The sequence below is a fragment of the Theobroma cacao genome, chromosome 3, assembly GCF_000208745.1.
Source record: "Theobroma cacao cultivar B97-61/B2 chromosome 3, Criollo_cocoa_genome_V2, whole genome shotgun sequence".
Classification (NCBI taxonomy): Eukaryota; Viridiplantae; Streptophyta; class Magnoliopsida; order Malvales; family Malvaceae; genus Theobroma; species Theobroma cacao.
Window position 1 is genome coordinate 33,668,363 of NC_030852.1, and position 17,711 is coordinate 33,686,073.

Consider the following 17,711-nt stretch of genomic DNA (forward strand, 5'->3'; position numbering starts at 1 on the left):
TACTAATTAATGGCCACATTTTATTGGTATGTCATGTTGTATTTTGGGGTTTCCAAGCTGACAAAATTACAGAACCCAGATCTATCCACCGACCCAATAATGATACCCTTCATTGTGTATTGTTTTTTTTTTTTCCCTCACCAGTCGTAGTCGTATTATCTTAGCCACAGATCAGAAAGCCACAAGATAATGTAAGAACCTTTTTTTTAGAATTATATATGCGTGTGGTTGTGAAGTCATATTTGTGTTGACTGTGGAGTGGGGCTTGGCTGCTGCATTCAGCATTTTTGGACCGGACTCCATTATGTGCAAGATGTCCATCTTTACATTATGCGGTAAAGAGTGAAATTGGGGTGGTAGATTCAGTGAAAAGGAGTCGCGAGAGGTTCATTTGTTCCCTGGACAGTTTGACCGACAACATGCGTTGATAGGGACCTACTTTGACATTCTCGGCAGTACACGTCTTGCGGGACCTGGTGACTGGACCCCACTACTGAACAAAGAGAAGTGGCAATTGGGTGGACGTGGCTGGACCCTTTCCACCAAAAGAAGATGGTGATGATGATGATAAGTTCATGCCCATGAGTCGGGGACATGTGGATCCACATTTTGCCATGGGGTTTCAATTTCTTGAAGCAACCATACATTATTGAAAGAATATTAAATTTTAAAAAAGTTCCCTAGTGCTTTTAGGCGTTGCTGCTTACTAGTTAATAGTTATTACCCCAAAAATGAAATTATTTTTGAGCCACAGCATGATGTCAATCTGGGCCAAAGTTGAAAAAGTCTTTGTAGCTGACCATTCTGGGCTTACCATATGATAAACAGAACCATCACATGATTTCATACAACTCAGAGTAAGCCATTCAAGCTCGAAATAGAAAAACTAAAATGACATTAGATAAATGACACATATGGGACTCTGATTATGTGAATCCTTATTGCCAGTCGTCTCCGATATGCTAGAAGTCAGAATGGAATAAATAGCTATAACGATCACACCATCTAGGCTGAAGAAAATAATGAGATTAGCCGAACATTTAGCTTACAATCACATGTATTTATGGAATACAAATCAAATGGGGTTGCCCTTTGCGAGCTTTTCGTTGCTGCTTCCACTAGATCTTTTCTGCCTAATGTTATTGAAGGCAAACAAGTTCCAGTAGAAGTAGCAAAAAGAAGCTGAGGAAAGCAGCGACCCTATTCTAATAGGGAGAAAATATACACTATAACCAAAAAGGTTTAAGAGAATGAGTTACTATCCTACCTTAACCCTCTTCTTGTGCACAATATTCTCTGTAGAAATGTACAGCTTTAGGAAGGTATGAAAGCTCCAAAAACTTATCATAACCCGCTGAGATGCTATGCTATTTTTGTTAGGAAAGTTAGCTATCAACCTTGACTGGAATTGCCTAGAGCCTAGGATCCAGATTTAATCCTTCAACAAAAAACTGGTTTTGGGTCATATACGGACTTGAGTCAGAATCACTGCAGATCAAACTGTCCTGTCTAGAAAGGTGTATGCTATTCTCTAATCCTAATGGCAATCATTCTATGGCCCTGGATCTTGCTATATGTACATGCACAAGGGCTTTGTAGAGTTGATTTACAAACTACCAGATTGTAGCCATTTTGATTTGTAGGATTTTGCCCTATGGGGGGCAATGATCTCAAGAGCACCAAGAACACACTTGTGATATGAGAAATCTACAATTGTCCCATCTGTTCTTACCAATGAGAAGCAGCGTGCATTTGCATGTTCGGGGTGATATCCTACCTGCAAAGGATAGGGAAACAATGCATCAAATAACCTTTGTATAAAACTTTCATGAGAACATTTTCATAAGCCATTTAATTAGTAATAATTTGGCTAAACTTCAGAAATTTATAGTAGAGTTGTATCTTTCTAGTACAAATAACTCAATAATGAACAGTCGAGTTAGGATTTAAAACAAGGAATTTACTGAAGAATAGCTGCATGCTAAATTTTTATTGCAAATAGGTATAAAAATGTTAGGATGAAGGTTTGCCGAGCCGAAAGAGAATGCCTTCCAGTACCTGGGGTTCTTATATCCCTAGCTAAAAGAACTGTTAATAATTTTTAGAATTATGATGGAGTGAAGGGAAATGGAAGAAAAGAAAAAGAAATGAGCAAAATTTGTGTTCTTGAATAGCTTCTAAAACATAAGATGACCTCTCTCACTAAGCAAGCATATATATATATATATATAATGTTAAACACAGCGTAAGGCAAACTATAAAAAATAATTGCTGTTAAAATTATAACATTAGGAGTCCTCTTGAAAATAAGATTAAATACCATCTCATTTTTTTTTCTTTCTTTTTCTACTTTTCCAGTATCATGTACCTTTATTTCCTGAGCTCCAGAACCGATTTTCTCATCTCTTCGAGGATGAAAGTACAATGCCATCATCAAAGTATTCCAGTCAGCTTCACTTAACCGGTGATCAATAGGATACCTACATTCAGCACAAGTATGAGCTCAGAGAACCTAAATCACTTTAACATTCAGAACAGGAGACATGTCTACAATAATGAATACATCATTTTATCAGATTAATGATGAGAAGCAAAGCACTAATAATTTGAAATCAGGAAATAACATAAGCTATTCTTAGGCATACATGGCAGAGCAACATGCCTAAAGTCCATAGTTTATATTATATATGGCAAACAGTCTGATGAATATTCTATAAAATCTGCATGAAAATACATCTGATCAAGTCTGCCTCTAAAAAGCTGAATTCATTACCAAACAATATGAACAAACTAACCCAAGTCCATAAGATTTTACCAATTAGTAACCAAATTGCAGACATCAATACACTCAATTATAGATAAGGGATGTCATTTCCTCTAACCACCCAATACAGCAAAACCCTACAGGACTCGATAAGATTCGATGTATCCATGAGCTGGGCGGGGCATTAACAGGCCGAAATTTTAAGAGACAAGTCTAGGCCCAACCCAGCCTGCCCCTTACATAAATTTTATTATTAGAATATTAAAAATTATTATAATTTTAAAATTTTAAATATATTTTAGGATTAACTAACATATTATTTATTAATATAATAACACTCTCAGCCAGGGTCAAGTCTAAAAATCTATGCCCAAGCCTGGACCAATTAGGGCCAGGCGTACGGGTTGGGTGGGCAGCTTGGCCCTTGGACAACTCAGAATAAGATTAAGGGCAGGCTACTTTCTGAACTTCAGGAGGTCACTTAATCACAGCACTAAAATAAAAAACAGCTAAAGGCTTTTGAAGAGATGGGCTTGTAATAAACTTAAGTTTAAAGATCAAAGAAGGGTCAGCTTGTTTTGTCTGCCATTGTATCCTAAATGGCAAATTTAAGAATATAAAACCAATGCCAATTCCAAAGGCTCTTGAATAAGAGGAGAGATAGAGAGAGCTGTCAATATCAGAAGCAAAGGCTATTCTCCCTTCTTGGCCCTTGCTGTTCCTTGCTTTCCCTCTTTCAATCTAATTGCATTAGCTGGTAGAAAGAAAATGAAAAGGTTGGATCTATTTGTTATGCTTCTCTCTCCTCAATGATAGACAAATGCCATAACAAAGTTTTATGGTGTAGAAACAAAAAAAAACCAGAACAAGGAATCAGTTTAGTCTTATGTTGATAAGAATTTGAATATAAAAGAGTTGACACATAGCATTAAATTTGTGCATGATATTAGGAATTTAGGGCATAGATATATCAAAACCTATTTTAATATAACATCTCTGAAATGAATTACTACCACAAACAGAGCAGGGAAACATTCAATGGAGGAAAGCCTTAATCACCATACACAGAGATGGTAAACAACAATTCGAGGAAAGCTTACTTGTGCAAAATATTCCTTAAAGCACGCGAAAGCCTCTGAATGTCATCCAATGTTAGAAGTTCTCTCCAGATTGATCTTCTTTTTGTTTCAATCTTCTTGAGTTCTTCGGAGGCAGAATCACCAAGTGCATCTATTAGCAGAGAACCATATTTCTCAGACTTAAAGTTAAGAGCTTTAGGTACTTCAAACTCTACATCCTGCTTCTGAGAACTAATAGAACTTCCTAGCAGCTTATACACATCAACTGGTTCTGCAAGCCTTTGATCCTGGAAAATAATAACGGGATAGATATAATAAACTGTTAACAGCCAAAAATGTCAGCCACAAAGGGAAAATGCTTCTTCCTTACTTTCTTTTTTTTCTCTTTTAAGCAAGAAATCAAAGAACCAGTAAACTACTAAGCAAGTTGGATCTAGACCTTAAGTGTATAATAACTGTGAATAAAATGTAAAATTTGATTAACATGATGCACAACCAAACTGACATGCAATTCCATCTCAACTGAGCTCACAGAAATAGTATAACTCATTTTTATACTGTAAACAGATTGTGGACAAGTAAGATCTTGATTATAAGCATCAAAATACACTCCACAGACATGGTCCGGGGCGCTTGAGATACTCACAAAATTTAACTGTCTGACTCAAAATCCTTACAAGTGTTTCTGTGAATGTGAAGAAACATTTTCTATTGAGATGCATACTCTTCTATCTACATTTCACTCAAGTTTCTTTATTGCAGATGTGCTCACTCTCAAAGATTAATTAGCATTCTGAAGAGACAACCTATTGCCACATCCTATTCAGCATAAAGTAATAAGCCTAAGTGTTTACACTACAAAAATGCATCATTCGTAGAAGAACTTTGACGGTATTTTAGGTCTGACTCCATTTTTTCGCCTCTCTTCTTTTGAACCCAAGAAAGGGGGGTTTCAGAAACTCTGTATATTCAAAACCTTAAATTTCCACTCATTAAAATGCACCTATAGTACAAACCTAATCCACAAGGCTACAACTTCACCATAACAACAATTGCAAAACCAGTTTTATCAGCAGGACCTACATGATATATACCTTCACAGAATATATTATATCAAACTGTCCACCAGTCCCAATGTGAGGAATCCTTCCCCATGCTAATGCATCAATTGTCCCCTGAAGATCATCCGAAGCTCCTGTCTTAGCAGCTTTGACAAAGGAAGCACTAGGATTCTGCCACAAATTGTGGAAAGCTAAGTTGACTGTAGATATGACATTACATAATATTTTATATTATAAGCATCAAATTATAAAGAAAGACAGGAACTAACTGAAAAGCATGCTTGCATAAAAGGCGATGAGACATATGCATGTTCTCGTTGTTGTCTCAAGCCTTTTGAATTTAAGCCAACAAACTCCCCCGTCGCTGATAGACAGTTGGCAACAACAAGCAAATGTTCATTTAGTATAGTCTTGCCGGTATCTGATATTGCACTCTTCAAATTCTGCATTCAGAATGGCAAGAGGCAAGATAAATATATATATAGTTACCCCTATAAAATCTGTAAGTAGGAAAAAAGGGGGAATAAATTACAACAATGATAGCACACATTAAGAAAAAATTTCCATCCAGCATCTATTCCATATGCCAAGCACAACTGATTAATGTTATCTGGATGACTGCGCGTCCAATCGATCATATCCATTATCTGGAGGCAATCATTCATAAGCACACCCCAGAGCTTTGTTATACCAAAATCGCCTGATACAAATACCCTCAAGTAAAGTTCACCACAAGAACTTCTATGTGGTTTTGAGACTTTGAGCCGATCTTTCCATAAAATATCCACCTTCTTGATCTCCGGGAATCCTAACCAAAATGTCATCACAGAGGCAAAGGAAAATGAATATCTTGTAATCAACTTTACTTGAAACATGAATAACCATTAAACCTTTTTAGTTGTCAATTTTGATTCCTGAGTAACAGCAAGGTTTGACAAGAAAATATAAAATTTAGAGGGAAAAAGTGCCATCAATGAAAAAGTTATTGTTTTCTTTGGTATTAGAAGCATGGCACTTCTTTTAGGCTATTTTGATCTTTGTTTGTGGCTTTACAATTTGTCATCCACATTTGTATAGACCCTATTAAAGATTCAGTTTTTCCTACCAGAAATTTGGTAATAGTATGACACAAGTTTAAATATCAGAACTTCAAGAATAAACAGGGATAAACAAACTAGAGCGTCTATGGCAATGGATAAATGGGAAAATACCCACTGAGGGAAGGCAAAAGATCCAATAATTTCAAAAGCAATCAGTAATTAAAATAATCTAATGGCAAAACTCACACAGCAAATCTAGATACCAGCTACAATTATATATGGTCAATATTGATGGCTAGATTGTTCGAAAACTGCAATGCTAAAACCCAACTACCTTCAAATGCTCTCTTAAGAGAATTTTAACCAATAACAAAGGTTTAAGCCATTTTGCCAAACATCAGCCCTCAAATGAACGAAACTCCTAAAGAAAACAGACAATTAGAAGTACAAACCTTTTATTACTGCTTCAAGTAGGTAAGGTATCACCATGTCTCGAATCACATCCAATTCCATATGAGAACTTTTGGAGTATTCAACAATCGTAACAGTGATACAAAATGTATCATCTTCATTTGGCATGTCAATATGAGAACAAGCCCTGCCACTAAACCAAACAAGTCAAGAAGCAGAATAAAGCTCTGAGAAATAAATCAATAATGTTAGCAGACAGGTTGCAGTAAACATCGACTCAACTGCCTAGAGAGATTTATGGTGCAATCGAGTATAGCAATCTATTCTACCCTTCAGAGTTGAGAAATGTTTGAACAACTACCGTCTGGCAAGATATATATTGATATGTTGAAGCCCTCAAATGAAATACCTATATTAAATTACGCTGATTATAATTTTGCTCATGCATCCAACTATTCAACTTTGAGAAAGGGTAAGGATTGAGGTGCACCACAAAAATATCAAAGCATGAATTTAGGTTATGCCAGGAAAACAGAAAATTGATGTTATCTTTCTGCTTTGGAAGTTAGTCAAAAAGTACAATAAAAAGATCATTATCTTAATATTGACCTAGAAAAAGCATATGTTTGGTTACTTCAAAATTTCTTACAAAGGATATTAAACAAAAATATAAGATGATTAAGGATATATGAAAGATCAGTCATAAGCATGGGAACTGTTTATGGAATTACTACTAACATCCAATTGCAAGAGATCTTGCTCTATTCCTATATATTCTTGACCTACTTAGGCCTATAAGGAAGTAAAATGCAGCAACGGTAAGCATTTGGTAAAATTCCGATTGAGAGATGGTGAAAAAGTATTGCAATAGATAAAATGCCCACGAAGGGCACAACATTTATGACATTACTTCTGAAAGTCATTTCCAACAATTTTATGTAAATCATAATTTTAACAAATTTGCTAGATTATGTATTTCATATTTTTATTACTTCATTTATTTTATAACTACGATTTGCAATTTGTATTTTAGTATTCTTTTTGGCATATTTTTCTTTAATTAAATTTAATTCCCAACAATCAGTTTCGTTGTTTTCTTCGTCAACCCTATGCAACTTCCCCTGCATACACATTCTCACTTTTAAGGAAAATTTCCACTCATGGCCAAGTTGTTTCTTTGATGGAACAGATATAGATCATCATTGACCTAGTGTTTTAAAAGATTAAGTACATTTCGATCTTTACTAGATAAATGATAATTAGTGCTTTGAACTAAACATTCAGCAAATAACACTTTAGATAAGTACTGCTAGGAAGAAAGTGAAGGTCAGTGGAGGTTATGCAGATTTCACATATTAAAAGTGTCGGTGTATAATTCTTTATTACAACAACTAGACATGCTAAAAAAGGACAAACTTACTTGCTTGTAATTTGCATGTCAGGCAAACTGATTTTCCACATTGTTTTCGCAGTGGTGCAGTGCATGTGAAGAGAATCAATAATAGACTGCACTTTAAGCTGCCTCCTTTTCATAGTATCCTGGAAAGTACAACATTTTATGGTGGAAACTGGAAAGTGGGAGTTTTATCAATATGGAAAATATGCCATTAACAAATTGCATTACCTTGCACACATGAAAGTGGCAAACCCAAGGAGTGAAGTGGTTTTCCCTATACATCCGTGGAGAGAAGCTAGTACCACAAAACACATTAATAAATCTCAAATAAAAAAGCATTACAATTAATTCGAAAAATAACGCATAAAACAAGAAAGGAATATAAACTCACATTATTGAGACAGTAGTTACAATATCTGAAAAGGTCAATCTCTCCAGATGATTCTTGACCTCTAAGGCTGCATACTCCGAACCATGCCTCTTCCTTCCAAGTTTATTAGATAAAAATAATGTCATGGTTTGGTCAGCATTGCTTCTTTTAGAACCACATTCAAGGACCCTCTGATCAATTCAATCAGATTAATTTGTTAGTATTCTTCCATTTATATGTCAACCAATTACAATTGAAATTCACACCACACACACATAAAATGGAACACTACATCACCCTCCCATCTTACCCTCAAAAGAAGAAGAAGAAGAACTGTCAATCAAGCATCAACTATGTAAAGTAATTTTTGGTAGACTGAATTGTGGTGGTGCATGAAACATACTTGGTCTCAATAGTGTCAAGTTGTTCCATGGTCCTTTGCAACTTTATTTAGGTAGGTTTCAACATAGTAATTTATAGTCTTAGTTTTTGCTTAGATGAACAAGTCACCCATTTCGACATCAGGTTGGAGGGGAAAGAAAATTTCGTTTAAGAAAATCTTAGGGTGAAAAAAAAAAAAAACTATTGCTTACAGGTATTAAGAGAAGCCATTCCCCCTGAGTGGTTCTAAACCACTCAACAAGATGCCGATTTTTTTTATTACTAGTATGAGAGCCAATTACATATAAAGTTCAGATGGTAACCTCCTAACCCGTTTAGTGGTAAATATTAAGGTTTGAATGCAGTTGATCAGTTGAATGGTTTAATAAACAATCATACCCTAGCACCAAGGCACAAAATAAAAGCTTGTATAACAAATAATATTTACTACTTATAAAGTACAATACTAGCGTGTGCTAGAATTATGGTCCAGAGTAAAATACAGCAAAGTCCTTTCTAGTATTTAATTTCCACATTGACAAGTGCACAAAAACTTGAAAAGATAAACTGCATTCAGACCTTAATGCAAAATTTATAAACTATGTTCAGCCCTAAAGTCAAAATTGCAAAAGTTCATCATGCATCAGTTACAAGCTCCTTTCAAAAAGAAGTATAATAAGTTTTCTAGTTCTTTACAATACCGTTCAGAAGGGTGGGAAGAAAGAGAGAGAGAGAGCACCTTCAGATTCAGCAACGGTGAAGTTTCAAGTAGACTAACTGGTTGATCCAAAGCACTATATGCAGCCTCAGAAATGGCACAAGCAGATAATGAACCAACAGGTTGGCCACCTATTCCTTCAGGAATAGTACTGCTCTCACTGATTAATTCGTGAGCACAACTAGTTGGACTAGATGCATCCTTATCAATATCATAGCAGAACTGAACGACCAGATCTCCACATGAATTCCTCACAGTTCCATCATATGCCGTGTATAGATCACGCATGAAGAACATAAGCCTTCGAGACAGCGTCCCAGGCAGGTCAGCATTGTCACTGAAAGAACTGTCTCGACTAGTAACTGAATGAACAAAAGATTCTAATGGATTCAGACCTGTCATAAAAGAACTTTCAACGACAGCATAGGGGATATAATTCTTAGCAGATTCAGCAGTATCATCAACCTTCTGCGTTAAGCCATGAGACTTTTGATTATTCCATGCAGCACATGAGAGCTGATGAGGAAATCTGAATGATAAGGGAACAAGTGAATGTTGCAATCCAAGACACAAGCTATGCTGTACTAACTTCAGCAAGTTACCCTTGCTCCCTGCTTTGAACATGGTCAGTAGTGAATTATCTTTGTTTGCATATTTGTAGAGTAAATTCTGAATATCTCGAAAAACTTGCTTAAAAGAATCAACAGAAGCTTGGCTTAGTGCCGCTGATCTTTGCTTCTCATAGCACATCTGTTCAACATCCAAAGCCATAAAACTATCAACTTCTTCATCATGTCCAACAAGGAAATCATGATTAGAGTCAACCATTAACTGTTTAAAGTTACATGTCTGCTCTATTTCTTGCAGACCACAAAAGATTTCATCCATCATGTTCTTTTGTGAATTTGAGTCAGAAGATAGGTATAGGTCCAAGAGTGAAACACTCAAACCCCTCATTGACAACCACTCACAAAGAACTTCCTGAGCAGCATACAAAAAGTCAAGGACTTTTCCTTGATAATGTTTAATAAGACTTTGAAAAAGGTTGCCATCAGCATCTCGTAGCCAAGTAGACCCTTCAGATGAAGATATAAGCTCCCCATTACGGATAACAACATCATTTGGAGTAAAATCATAATCAAACTCCAGAGGGAAGAGCATGCTGAGTAACTGCTTTCCAGTCCAAACAGAACTCCTCAGTAAAGGAGCTTTGACAATTGCTGGAAACGGTGAATGATTGGGACAGAACATTTCCAGTTGTTGCATTTGGAATAGGTTCAAGAGAACCCCATCCTCCTTGACCAAATAAGCAGCAGTTAAACTATCATGACTGAGTGAGAGCAGATTTCGACCACTTTGGCCATTAATTAGCTGCCTGTTCAAAGAAACAAGTTCAATAAGCTCAACTCTTGCTTTGATGGACTGAGGAACATAGCCATGAAGGCAATCACCATCAAAATCTCCACGAAAAGGGGAACAAATAAGTGGGTTTATAGAAACAACTGAACTGACAGGCAGGACTTTAACAGAAAGAGCAATGAGAGAGTGCTGATGTATAGAAGGAGGTCTGTTTATAAGAATAATATCCCCATTGTTGAGGGGCCTAAAGATAGTGTCCCCCACTTGGAGCTTTTCGTTATGGCGAATTCTAACTAATCTACCTTCTCTCCGAACGTGAATCTCACCCTTCTCAAGAAGACGCAAATCACAACAAGCTTTCAATCTTTCCTCGTTCCAGTTGTTCAGTTGCTCAGCAATTTGCAACCTCTCCGCAACATGACATGGTATACCAATTTCAGACAGTTTAAGATTTGGATTCCCAGTGAGAACCATGCGGAAGCAGTGGTCATTTCGCTTCCCAAGAATAACATCTTTCATATATCTTAAACCAGACATGTTGGAAGCAGAATCTTTATTCCTTTTCTGGGCAAGGACAAGTGCAGATTCTTCATTTGATGGCTTCTCCAGGTGCAGCTGCACATTGAATGTAACCACATAAATAGAGCATAAGATCCCGTGAAAATTGACCCAAATAAAAATGAAAAGAGGCAGTGTAACTTGCCTTAGAAATTTTTAGGCATTCCAATACATGGGAACTCAATTCATTAGCTATCCCTCTGAAATCAGCCAGTTTCTTGTAAACCCTGGTTCTTTGATCCTAGCCATAACCAGAAAGATCAGTACAACTGAAAAGAAAACAAATATAACGCATATAATCAAATCAACCATCCAAATCAACACTTACAAAAATCAATCGCTGCCCATTAGAAGATGCATGCATGATTTCTGTCACTCGATGACTATTTGGTGTCACGGGAAAACAATTGAGGAAAATAGAGTCCATACTTAAAACAAACTTTTTAATGAACTCTGGATCAACATCCTTCAATAAGTAACGAACCTGAAAACCATTAAGCATTATGTAATCATCAATTTGGTGAAGAAAAGGATGGTCTACTTTTGAAAAGGGGAAGGGGCAGGCAACAGCAGGGCTAGATTTTGTTCCATATTTTCAAAATATATTTAGGAAGTGATAATGCTTTCCAAAACCACAGATCCTATTCAAGTAATATTATAACAAGGAGGATATATTCACACATGTATCTAAGAGCATTTTTCCTTGTCAATTAAGCTCATTCAGAGCCTTATCTATTATAATATCACAAAGGTTCTTTTGGAAAGGAAAATCCCACCAAAATTTAAGAGAGTCTCAAATCACTAATAGTTTTTAGTTAAAATGATATTTTGGTATGACAAGTTTCCACAAGTACTTGGTATTTTGCGAACCAGAATGCTTGCATTTAACAGAAACAACCGACTCCATCTCCTCCACCTCCCTTAAACTACCACCAGATATTACAATCAACAACATGTTTTTTCTTACTAGTAAAATATATAACAAACAAAGCATATAAAAGTTCTATATTTTCTTTTTTTTTTTTTACTTTTTTTGGAGGAAATAAAAGATCAATGTTGGTAAATATTAATAGAAACACCAAAAATTAGACAATGAAACAAGCGCCATAAAATCACTAGAAGATAGGTATAAACAAATATATTTACTTACTGTGTCAATGTGTAGTTGATTGCAATTCCAAAAATAAATCATACAAGGTTATATTTTGGAGACAATGAATAAATATAATACAAACAAGTGAATTAAAACCGAACATGCTACCTGGGAATGTGATAGGACTCTTCTATTTGGTCTGATTAAACTTTCTTCTTGTTGTTCATCTTTTGGGATAAAATCCCAGTAATCCGAAGGTAATGCTTGCTTTCCTCTCTTTCGGACCTTCATTGAAGATTTTTCACTTACCTCCACTATAATTGCACTTTTTCTAAAAAGATCTTTTGAGGATATCTTGAAATTCATTGGTGGATACCAATCTATTGAATTCCCCTGTTTGCCAGAAATCATTAGGACCAAAGGGAGAAGAAAAAGGATGTAGAATACAAGAAGCCAGTCAAACTTACAACACAATATTTACACCCCTTTCGTTGATTTACTTTGGATACTGAATTAGCTCCCTGGTACATGCATGACAAAGAAACACGTCACCATTGTGTACAGTAGGACATTTATTTTGCTCAAACAGAAAGCAGACCAGCATGTAGGCACACTATCAGAAATCAGACCTTAGAGGGTAGTCTCACTTCTAAAATCAGAACAGATCAAAACAGGAAACTGTCATAATTTGGAGATAGCCTTTGCCAAGAGGCATACCGGCTTCATTTTGGATCTTAAATTCTTCAAACATTAACTTAAGTTCTATTTTATCTTTTTCCCTTTCTTCTGGACAACGAAAAGAAATAGTAATAATATGTTATAATGGGAAGAAATGGAAGAAGTGATAATCTTCAGTTTAAGGAGGGAGGTACCTGACCTTTATCCTTAGATCTTTCCGGACCGATTTACATCCTGGGCAAATCTTATTTAATATCTGTACAACTTCTGATAGAAAATATGGATGGAGTATTGCATATGGAAAGTTGATAACCCCAAAATGACCTATAAAGATGAATGGAAACTAATCAGTGAGTTTTTCATAGCTATACTAAGGAACAAAAACTAAGCAGATGCAGAATTTCATTTAAATTGGCCATCCACCTTCACAATGTTTCATATCTGCGGCGCCACAGGTGGTGCAATGATTAGAAAAATTTGGGAACCCCAACTTAGGATCAGACACCTCGCTGGGTGCAGCAATTTCCATGACAGACATCTTCTCCTGTTACAGTACCAGGACAGAAACGTAACTGCTCAAATTGCTACACAAATGGAAATACTGGTAATGATTAAAGTAAGGGCTACATGATTGTTTTGTTGCCATGTCCCAAACAGTTTGCAGCATAAAATTCAGAAAAATGGTATACAATAACTGGAAGCAATAATTACTCTTAAAAACAGCAAAAGAAAGAATCAGTGACTAGCACGTAGAAAACAATGGAAGGTGGTGGGAAAAATAAATTAACAATGAGTAGCCTCATAGAAAGAATTTCCTAAACTAAAATGGTAGCAACAAACAAAATTAAAGGATCTAGATAGAGATAGGGAGAGTCATACCCAATAAGAACAAAAATACAATTAAATTATTATTACATTAATCAGCCTTGACTTCTTTGTAGTTTTTCATAAATCAGGTCTGGACTGAGTGATCCTAATCACTAAACTCATTGATGTATTATCTAATTACAACATGCAGGTAAACAAATAGTTAAGACATTATTAAAGTATACTTACATTATCTCTGTCGTTCGAGACATTAAATCTTATTCCAGTCACAAAGGCAGCTGGCAGTTGTTCCGCTTCATACAAGTCATTTTCCATGGAGGTCATTGACTTTTGACTTCTGGTGAACAATCAAACAACCTATATGGAATGCCCCAAGCATTAAATTAAAGACAAATATAAAATTATAAAGATACCGCTAAGACGATTAAACGTTGTAGCATAACAACTAGATTTTGAGAAAATGGTAACTATTTCAAAGAAACGATAAAGGTATTACAACAAAGACCAAAATGCCTTGATGTAAACAGTGAAGAGCTAAGTGCACAGCAGCACCCATAGTGAAATAAATAACTACAAACCAATTATGGAAGTCTGAAAGCACACTGAAAGAGAGAAGGTATTTCAGAGAGAGAAACGGATTGTCAAAATCTGTTATATACATCTCAAACCAGTTGCCCATCAGAAAATGATAATGAAGAAAAATCTACAAAAACCTGTGAGAATAGGGAGATACAGAAAGTTCAGATAGATATCAACTAAATATTGAGTGTCAATTTGGTTCAGAATTAAATATTCTTGTACTTCTCCCAAAAGAACCTTAATTATGTATCAGTACATTGGTTCCTAATGTAAAGAACTTTAGTGATAAAGACAGCAGTTATATAGTTTTCTTTTCCACCTTTTCAGGCAAGGAATTCAATCTAGAAGAATGGAAGCCCATCCTTTAGTAGGCATGTTTCAATGGAAATATAGCATTCATTTACTGTAAAAAAAATTACAGAAACTGGTTCTCCTATTATGCCAATCAAAAGTAACATAATCAAGTCAAAACTGGGGAAAGAAAAATTAAGATCATAGAATATTAAATTCATTCCTGAAAACATAAAAGATAGAAATTATGTCCAGAGCAATAACCAGAAAAAAAGAAAAAGAATAAATACTTCTGAAATCAGCAAAAATAAACAAAATTAGCTTTATTAAACTAACTCATGATGCCAGTCTTCAACAATTATAGAAATCTGTGTAGGGAAAAACTTTACTAAAACACAATAGTAACACGAGATAAGCAACCAACTTTTCCAAGTAAGACAAGAACACGCGCCAAGCTGCCAAGTATGCATATAAAAGCTAAATTTCCTATTCTAGTCTTGTTTACTTAACCAATATGGCCAACAAACACAATGTATTAAACTGATATTTTGGAATAAACATAGAACCAAGTTTCAAACTGCCATTACAGCCGTTATAACCCGGAAACATTTAAATAAGTCCACTTAATTATCGATCAAATTTCAACACAAGCATCTTACTCACAAATCAATTGATCATAGAAAAACACATGATCTACTCCCATCATCGCTTTAAAACCCCAATGCAATAAATGAGAACATAAAAGATAACAAACCATTAAAAATCAAACAGATAAATAATCCCAAGTTCTTAATTAGGTCAATCAACATCAATTGCCAGCAGAATGAGAACAGCACCATTGACAAGAGGTAATACATGAAGTTGTGAAAAACAGATAAAAAAGAAGCAAGACATGTATCACCATTGTCACTCCTGAATCAGTCATTCCAAAGAAAAACAGATTCCCCTGCTTTAATTAGCTCAGAAATTTATCTAACTGCGACTAATATAATGATCAAGTTCATCAATCATCAGTAAACATGATAGTTGTACGCACATTGTTCAAAGCTTCATGTTTTAAAACTTAATACTTTATAATAACCAACAAAAGGAAAAAGCTTTAACCGAAACCACCATGCACAACAAGAAAACCTCCTAATTAACTAAAAAACACCAGAAACCATGGTGTCCAGTGGCAAACAAACAAGATCACTAGTACAATCAGCCAAAAGAACAAAAACCCACATTGAAGAAAGACACAGAAAAGCAAAAGAACAAAACATTGATCACCAATCCAAACAAATAAACATGCAGCATTCAAACCACCCAGAATCCAAAAATACAATGAGAAAACATAAAACAGATAGAAAGTTTACTCACTTTTCTTGATAAAACGGCAATGTACTTTTTTTACTGAAAGAACGCTCTCTCAGTCTCTCTATGACTAAATGAAAAGGCAGAGAGAGACAGAGAGGGACAGAGTAAAAGAGAGGATGGATTAAAAGTGCAGGATAATTGAGACTCTCACAGTGAAACCTGGCTGAAGAGAATAGAGGGCAAAAGTGCAAATAAAAGAAGAACCAGGCGCAAACAAACATGGAAATCGGGCTTTTTGTAAAAAGAGAAAAAAGGAAAAAAAGAGATAAAGACGCCGCCGGTTTGTAGTCTCAATTCAACTGCCCCAAGGACAAAAATCACACCCAGTTCAAGAAGTAGAAGACCAAGGGCAATGCCGAGGGGTTTAAAAACAAATACAATTTTCTTTTCCTTCCTGTCGGACAAAACATTAAAACTACCCCTACACTCTTCTTTATTTACGACACTGGTATTAGCCATTTTTATATTTTGATCTGGGACAGTTTATTCCCTTCTGTATTATTTGGCAAAACAGTTAAATAAGTCCCTAAATTATATTAAAAATTTTAAATATATTTTTATATTTTTATTATATTTAATTAAATTTTTATATTTTTACTTTGAGTTAAATAAATTCTTATGATTAAATAAAATATTATTTATCATACTATATCACATTGCACGTATAATGTGATATGATAAATTGATTATGTGATATTTTTTACTTTTCACATCAATATTATATTAGTGTTATATAAAATAATAAGTAGTATTTTGATTAATAGTAATTAATTAATTATTAATTATAAAAGTTTATTTAATTTAAAATAAAAATATACAAATTTGATTGAATATAATAAAAAAAAAACTTGTTTTAATTTATTTAAATAGTTTCAAAGCTTTTTTTAACACTATACCGTATTATTTTCTAAGTTTTCACTTTTCACGGTGCAATAATTAAGTAAAAAAAATTATGTACATAAATTGTGTTATTGTCATTATCTTATTATACATATACATATATATATATATGGAAATGTTATAATTTCTTTCAACTGTTGCTTTATTTTGTTGAAATCATGAAAATTCAAATGACCAATAACATTAATATTTTACAGAAAAATAATCCAAATAACCAATCAACATTGCCTTATTTTTAAATTCATGCCACATGTAACGCCATATATTTCCTTATATAACGAAGGTGCTTTTATGGTAATATGCTTTAAGAAAATACCCTTACATTGAATATGAAATTATCTTTTTTTTTATGGGAATTTATTTACTTATTTATTTTCCTAAGGAATGCTTGAAGAATTTGGAAGATGGTTCTTTCAACCCATTTGCGAAAAAACAAAAGAAATTGTAAGCTCATGACATACGCAAACAGGTCCAAACAGGAAAGATAGACATAAATTGAGCTCAGATATTTTAAGATCCTTTGTTATTAAAGTTGCTTTACTTGAATGAATGATATGCGGAACCTGTCCAACTCACCTCTGTGTCACAAAGTGGGCCTTTTGGCCTTATCACTTCATCAATCTTTTTCGAGAAAATTGGGTATTAATTAAAGTCATTGCCTTTACTTAATAAAGTATTAAAATTTTTTAAAATTTTTAATTTTTTTTTCTCTTTAACAAGGCAAAGTCTTAAATTCTAATACCCATTTTTTAATATATAAATAAATTATTAAGTAATCGTAGAAAAATAGAGATTTGAAGGAATTTGTTGGTAGTATATAATCTAAATGTAATTATCTTACTTAATAAC

At 34.5% G+C, this 17,711-nt stretch overlaps 1 protein-coding gene across 3 annotated transcripts; it reads right to left on the reverse strand.

Annotated features, from left to right (window-relative positions):
• LOC18606443 (DNA-directed RNA polymerase IV subunit 1) lies at nt 1,007-16,058 on the reverse strand. 3 transcript variants are annotated; one of them, XM_007040049.2, is made up of 19 exons: nt 15,966-16,058; nt 13,965-14,093; nt 13,332-13,452; nt 13,108-13,232; nt 12,698-12,751; nt 12,399-12,623; nt 11,466-11,621; nt 11,283-11,378; nt 9,242-11,194; nt 8,143-8,312; nt 7,980-8,046; nt 7,776-7,894; nt 6,397-6,548; nt 5,453-5,712; nt 5,174-5,347; nt 4,938-5,075; nt 3,865-4,130; nt 2,369-2,480; nt 1,007-1,777 (listed from the first exon to the last, which is right to left on the reverse strand). In XM_007040049.2, exons 2-19 carry the CDS (start codon nt 14,058-14,060, stop codon nt 1,607-1,609), a joined length of 4,455 nt encoding a protein of 1,484 aa, XP_007040111.2. In that variant the 5' UTR covers nt 14,061-14,093; nt 15,966-16,058; the 3' UTR covers nt 1,007-1,606. The 3 variants fall into 3 exon arrangements, with proteins under 3 accessions (XP_007040111.2, XP_017973941.1, XP_017973942.1); XM_018118452.1 differs by lacking the exons at nt 13,332-13,452; nt 13,965-14,093; nt 15,966-16,058 and having other exon boundaries at nt 13,103-13,142; XM_018118453.1 differs by lacking the exons at nt 1,007-1,777; nt 2,369-2,480; nt 3,865-4,130; nt 4,938-5,075 and having other exon boundaries at nt 5,262-5,347; nt 5,437-5,712.